The sequence below is a fragment of the Anguilla rostrata genome, chromosome 3, assembly GCF_018555375.3.
Source record: "Anguilla rostrata isolate EN2019 chromosome 3, ASM1855537v3, whole genome shotgun sequence".
Classification (NCBI taxonomy): Eukaryota; Metazoa; Chordata; class Actinopteri; order Anguilliformes; family Anguillidae; genus Anguilla; species Anguilla rostrata.
Genome location: NC_057935.1, coordinates 20,208,866 through 20,214,865, shown reverse-complemented (window position 1 = coordinate 20,214,865; position 6,000 = coordinate 20,208,866). Strand labels below are relative to the sequence as shown.

Below are 6,000 nucleotides of genomic sequence, written 5' to 3'. Positions count from 1 at the left end.
CTCCTTTGCATCTCCAGTTTGCAAAATACAATGCTGAACCACACCAGCTACAGAATGTACCTGCTAATTATCTGTTTAATCAAGTAACTGATAACCATTTGCAATTATCTGATATAGCAAACAAGAATACTTCATGTCATCCATTTCATCAAGAACAAGCATGTTATAAAAAGGCAAACATGAAGCATGAATGGGCCGAGCCTAAGTGTGATTGTCCGAGAAGTTGAGCTCACGGTCTCCAATCGTCACTTGAAAATGTAATTGTTTTTTTCTCAGATCAATTCCAGAATTCTTGCAGTGCACATCACGTCATCTTAAAGAGGATGCAGTGTTTTGAACCACCCCAGCAGAGACATAGCTTTAAAAATACATACTCAAATTTACGTGGATGAAATGTTCTTAGCTCATATACATGTCTCAGTTTCAGGATCCCATGGGATCAAACTACTGATTACATAATCCAGAATATATACTTTCAATAAACTAACCTCACTTGTATTTGTCGTTTTCTTTTAGGTTGGTATTTTATATTTTTGTGACTGCAGAAAGCATTCAGAATGCATCACTGATGTTTCTGTTTGAGAGATTAAGTGATTCATAACTTAAATAACAGGTGTATTGTAACAATGTACTGTGTCAGGTTTAGTCAAGAATGCGACACTTCATCAAACTCACATCCAGCATGTTTATTTATAGTATTAACCACAATATCATGTACATGCAAACTTTTCCACATCAAGACAACTACAGACTAGTTACATTTTGAACATCACATAGGCCTACACCTATGCAAAGAAATCTGTGAAAAATATGACTAATATAAAAGCAGTTTGTTACACTGTATATTCAAAAAGCTATTTTATTTTTGTATCACCTTTGTAAACAATTAAAACATAACCGTATATGGTCTAAATTTCTTAAATGCCAGCTCTAATTGAAGGCTTTAATTGAACATCAAAGTATTTGTATTTGTACTGCAGATGGTAAGCAAATACACGTATCTACTTGACTTAAAATACATTGTTTTATTATTTTAATGTATTGTAAAACACTCATGAATTGACTACACTGCGGACACAGTAAAATAATAATCTCACTTCTTCAACCAAAGTCTGGTATTTACAATGTAACACTTTCTAACATTCTTCACAATACCGGTATACACACGACGTTTAAGGCAATCGATTCAGCTATTGGAAACAGAGAAAGGGGGATACGTTCATTCCGCATTGACAAATTCATTAAGAACAGTGTGACTACTGGGTCCCGTTAGGTTCATCGTATGTGGCAATTCTGTTTTACGCCATACATGATATCCAAACGAAAAGAGAACGAAGTTATTTGTGGAAGGGGTTAATTAACAAGCTGCTAACTGAGTGATAGCACTGCGAAGTGTGCTAATGTCAGGGTGTCCGTGTCGCTGATGTTGTTTTTAGTTTAACCACATTTGATGCACACATGGATTTAATCAGTCCATCTGCAACCTGTCTGCGGTATGGAACGCACGCGTTGATCTTTCCAAATTATTTATAAATTCTGCAGAGAAAAAGGAATCGGCGACATAAAAGACGTACTGTAGACTACTTCCACAAACTCATCCAGTAAATCGGACGGTCGCGTAACGCTCCAGAGTAGACTGTGCGGAAATAGCTTACTCTGGATTAAAATGCATGCTAAAAGGCAATGTCTATTTTTAAAGACGGTATCAAGGTTTTTACTTACCCCTGAATGCGCTGAAAGGAAGCGTTTGGCATTTCTTCTGGTACATACCTGCAAATTATGACTAAACAGACAAACCAAAAATCAATGAATAACAAACGAACAAATTCGCTACTTTTAATAAAAAAAGGTGTAATTAAAATATAAATTAATCCAGCCTCTTTTATATAACATGGGATGATAATTTTACTATTCCTTTTAAATTCATAATAAACATATAAACGTGTATATCCTCAAAAAACAGTAAAAATTAAATAAAAAACCCAACTGCCACCATAATTATCATTATTATAGATACTAATACTACTACTAATAATAATAATAACAAAACAACAACATTAATAATAATAATAATAATAATAATAATAATAATAATAATAATAATAATAATAATACGTATTCATTAGCGATTCATTAGCGAATAAACTAAGACACGAATGACATCAGACGTCAGACACTAAACTTCTCCCAGCGGATTCGGCCTCAGAATTGGTTAATGATCTACAGTCTTTGGAAAATTTCTGAATTCCAGATGTTTCACATCTCCATCTTCTGCTATGTCTTGCTCCCTGGGATCTGATTGGCTTTGAACAAAAGCATCAATAGGTCCGACCCTTTCTGATTGATGATTTAATTATCCATACAGTAGATAACTGCGTAAAGACAGGGGAGGAAAAAAATATACACAACCAATCACTGTCTTTCATAGGTGGCGCCTCCCTTGCCATCAATGTACATAGGTAGGCTATACATAAACTGAAATAGATTTTGCCTATTCAGTGCAAAAAAAGAGAAATCACTTAAAGTGAATGAAACGTTTGTACACTGTCTCTAGACCATGCCATTATTTTGCAGGCAATTGAAATCACACATAAAAACAAATATTTTCCTGTAAAGTTTCCCTGACTTACATTTGATGTTTTATCACATTGCATTGCCTTATTAATGGATATTGATTATATCATTGTTGATTTAAAAAAAACACGACTATCATTTCCAGTTTTCTGTAATTACCTGGGCAAATTGTGAAAAAATCGGAAAAATCTGCATATGCTAAGCTACTCACTCCTGTAGCCTACTTTAAGTGTTCGCTGAGTCTACTTAATAGTGATAAATGAAAGTAAATTTGTGTTTAATTTATTGCTTTCATGAATAATTTAGACTACGTCGTGTATATTTCGAAAAGAGTAAATGTACACACGCATTTTCGGAAAAGAGCTGGACAGCCGGAATCCCAGATGCTCGATCTTGCAAGTAACCAGATATTCCGGTGCTGTTTGTTGATCCTTGGTCGGTGAGGGTCAGCTAGTTGCTCCAGCATGATTTCCGTTAGATGCTTTCTTGTCTCAATGGTTGTAGAGGTTGGGGGTTGGAGACGGAGGGGGAGTGTGTTCCAACTTTCTTCAAATATTATTCTTGCGTGGACGGCAAGGTGGTCCGGCTCTGCTCCTTTCTCTCAGATCATAAAAAATAAAAAAATAAACACGTTTTCCCGAAGATGCTCACGTTTGGCGTTCCGCAATTATCCCGACCAGTGAAGATAGGTGGCGCGTGTTTCAGGGTCTCTGCTCTGCATTACAGAAAAGAAAAAGAAAAAATGTCATTAGAAGAGGCGGAACACGTCAGTCCGTCCCCAGGTTTGTTTCCTGGAGTGGCTGAAAGAGATCAGTCCTAACCTGCCCAGCAGGAATAACGGTCCTTCCTCCAACTATTTCCCAGGCTTATTATAATTTCGCAAGGATCCTCGTTTTTCCACATTACTATTGCTTCAGACGGTTTCTTTTTTTATTTTATTTTTTTTACCTCAACTGAACTCTTTGAAAAGACAAACGTAAATAATAAGGTAGGCACTGAATTTACTGTTCTGTTTAAGTAGCCTTTTCATGAAAGGTAGCTAACCAGTCTAAAAAAAAGCTAGCTCGCTTTCCAACAAATATTATCAGAGATTGTCAGCCAACGTTTTTGGTTTAATTTTGAATGTAGCGTTTTCCGTTAAAGTTTGTCTACCTGTGCAGGTAAAACAGGTGCACTTTTCTGTACAAACGAAAGTTGTGGCGTAAACTTGCAGGCGAGCAAAGTAGATATTGATATAACGTTAGCTTATTCTGGCAATAGGCTTCGATTCTTTTGCTATTTCCTTGGATTTGCTTGGCAGTGAAGAGAGAGGCGGGCGCTTGTCTTCCTTATAAACGTGCAATTTAGCCCAGTAATATCTACATAGTGTGCTTTAATGTTCTCAGTTTGTTCATTCAGTATATTTACGAGTTAGCTATTTTTAAACTTGGTAATAGAGTTTCCTTAATAGGTTAAACACCATACAGGTTACGATTCGCTTTACTGCATATCGGTGTTGTGTAAACACTTGCTAGCTCCCTAATTAGTTGTGCTACATATTGTGTCTTTGTAGGCTAGCTTAGGTAGAGAGTTGCAACTATTACTGAGGTTTTGGTATTTATTTAATATTCCCAGATTCCTTAGAACTGTTGTCCATTGATGACCGTGATTCCATGATTTGTAAGTGAACAAAGTTATTTGTGTTTGTGAGCTTTTGTGTGTTTGTTGTTATTTTTTTTCTCGTGGTAAGATTCCTATTGTTTTGTCATAATAAAACGCAAATCAAGCGCATTTGCTCGTCTTAAATGTAATAACATCATATCATTTTTTTTTGTTTCATTCGATCTATTAATTTGCATGATTTGCACGACGAAAAGAAGTGTGACAATGTGGCACAACGAGAAAAGTTTTTTTTTTTTTTGCTTTATTTACATTTTAGGCAGCTCAAGGTTTCTGCATAATCGTGAATTATTTTGCATGCAGTTAGCTATTGGTTATTTGCACAATTATTACATTTAATAATTATGTTCGTTAAGGCTCCATAAGAATTTTATCGTGTCATTGACAAATTGTGTCATAGCCAATAGTAATAATAGCCTTGTCATAATAATAATAATAATAATAATAATAATAATAATAATAATAATCGGCTCATAATAATACATTTCACAACGTAGGCTACCACTGCTGTTTAAACATATTTTTTGAAGTTGATTGGCAGTGGTTTCGGACAACAGAAAGAGGGGCTTAGAGAGGGTTACATTGCAGTGCATCACTGTTTAAATCTTCTTTTTTCCCCATAGTTCTTAGTAGCCTACCATCTAGCTTAAACGTTCATGAGGCAAAAGTTGCCAAAACATCTACTATCAACCTGGAACTTCTGACATTTGCTTAAATCCCAAAATCCTTAATCTGATTGAAAGCAGTAGTCTGATTTGCAGTAAGTTTTTATACTTTGGAACACAACGGAACTGAAATGCCTGAGTATTGAACCGATACTCCATAAGCTATTGAAGCAAGATAGACTCTCGTCGCACGCACTGCAAAAAGTCACATTTGGCACACGCACTAACCGCATTGCATAAAACAAACAAACAAAATAAGTTACTTTTATAATGAACACGTAGGCTAGCAAAACGTTAGCCTCATCCTATTATTTTGATTAACATAAAAATCCAGTCACAGTAGTAGGCTACACTGCATTTCCATGAAACAGTCGGTCACATTCATATTAAGGAAACATAAATAAAACAGTCAATTCTGGCGTCTGCATTTCGAATGTCACATTGTAGGCTAATCGCCCATAGGTACTACGAATTGTGATTCTTGTATGGGCTAGCTAACATTAATTCTCCGTCTTCCCCTCTGCCCTCCTCCCACCTCTGCCCCTTTCCTCTCTCGCTTCTTCCGATCACAGTTTCATCAGAAGATTAAGCCAAAACAGAAATACAACTGAACATTGAAACTCCAGTTTAAACCTTCTCGGATTTAATTGATAGGAGCTAGTGTTGTTTAAATTACCAACAGCAACGCAATGTTCATCTTCGCGCCCCGTATTTAAATGGCATGTCCCATATTGTCGCTGTGTTTTCTTGTTAGATATTGAACCTGCGTGCTGCCGATTCAGGGAGTCGAGTCCATGCGCTCTACCGTCTGATCCACGCTTATCAATGAAGCCGGAGATCATGGCGGATGGCCCCAGGTGTAAGAGGCGAAAACAAGCCAATCCCAGAAGAAAAAACGGTAAGAAAAGAACTATGAAATAATTTGGGATGAAACGTATTGTAAATATTTGAATGTCATTTTTTTTTCTTGTCACCAAGTCGCAGGACACTGTCTTTGGTAGGGATCGCCTGTTGTTCTTTTGCTAAGCAGAGTTAGCTTGCTAGCAGGCAGCGTTTCAATGGCAGTTGACGGCAGACACAGTTTTGCGTGCCTGCTAATTGC

General features: G+C 36.5%; 1 protein-coding gene and 1 long non-coding RNA gene across 7 annotated transcripts in view; one reads left to right on the top strand and one right to left on the bottom strand.

Moving 5' to 3' along the window:
• Positions 1-671: 671 nt before the first annotated feature.
• On the bottom strand, positions 672-3,059 carry LOC135250419 (uncharacterized). Its single transcript, XR_010328927.1, has 2 exons — positions 2,921-3,059; positions 672-2,372 (listed from the first exon to the last, which is right to left on the bottom strand). It is a non-coding gene; the product is annotated as an uncharacterized LOC135250419 (long non-coding RNA).
• Positions 3,060-3,373: 314 nt separating this feature from the next.
• The window catches only part of LOC135250418 (zinc finger E-box-binding homeobox 2-like), a 75,724-nt gene continuing 73,097 nt past the window's right edge, over positions 3,374-6,000 (top strand). For 3 of the 6 annotated variants that reach the window (XM_064326668.1, XM_064326667.1, XM_064326664.1), the window contains exons 1-3: positions 3,376-3,562; positions 4,189-4,233; positions 5,653-5,796. In XM_064326668.1, coding sequence (XP_064182738.1) covers positions 4,227-4,233; positions 5,653-5,796 — 151 coding nt within the window. In that variant the 5' untranslated portion in view covers positions 3,376-3,562; positions 4,189-4,226. Of the gene's footprint in view, positions 3,563-4,188; positions 4,234-5,652; positions 5,797-6,000 lie in introns of all 6 variants that reach the window. The other 3 variants (XM_064326670.1, XM_064326665.1, XM_064326666.1) reach the window with 3 other exon arrangements.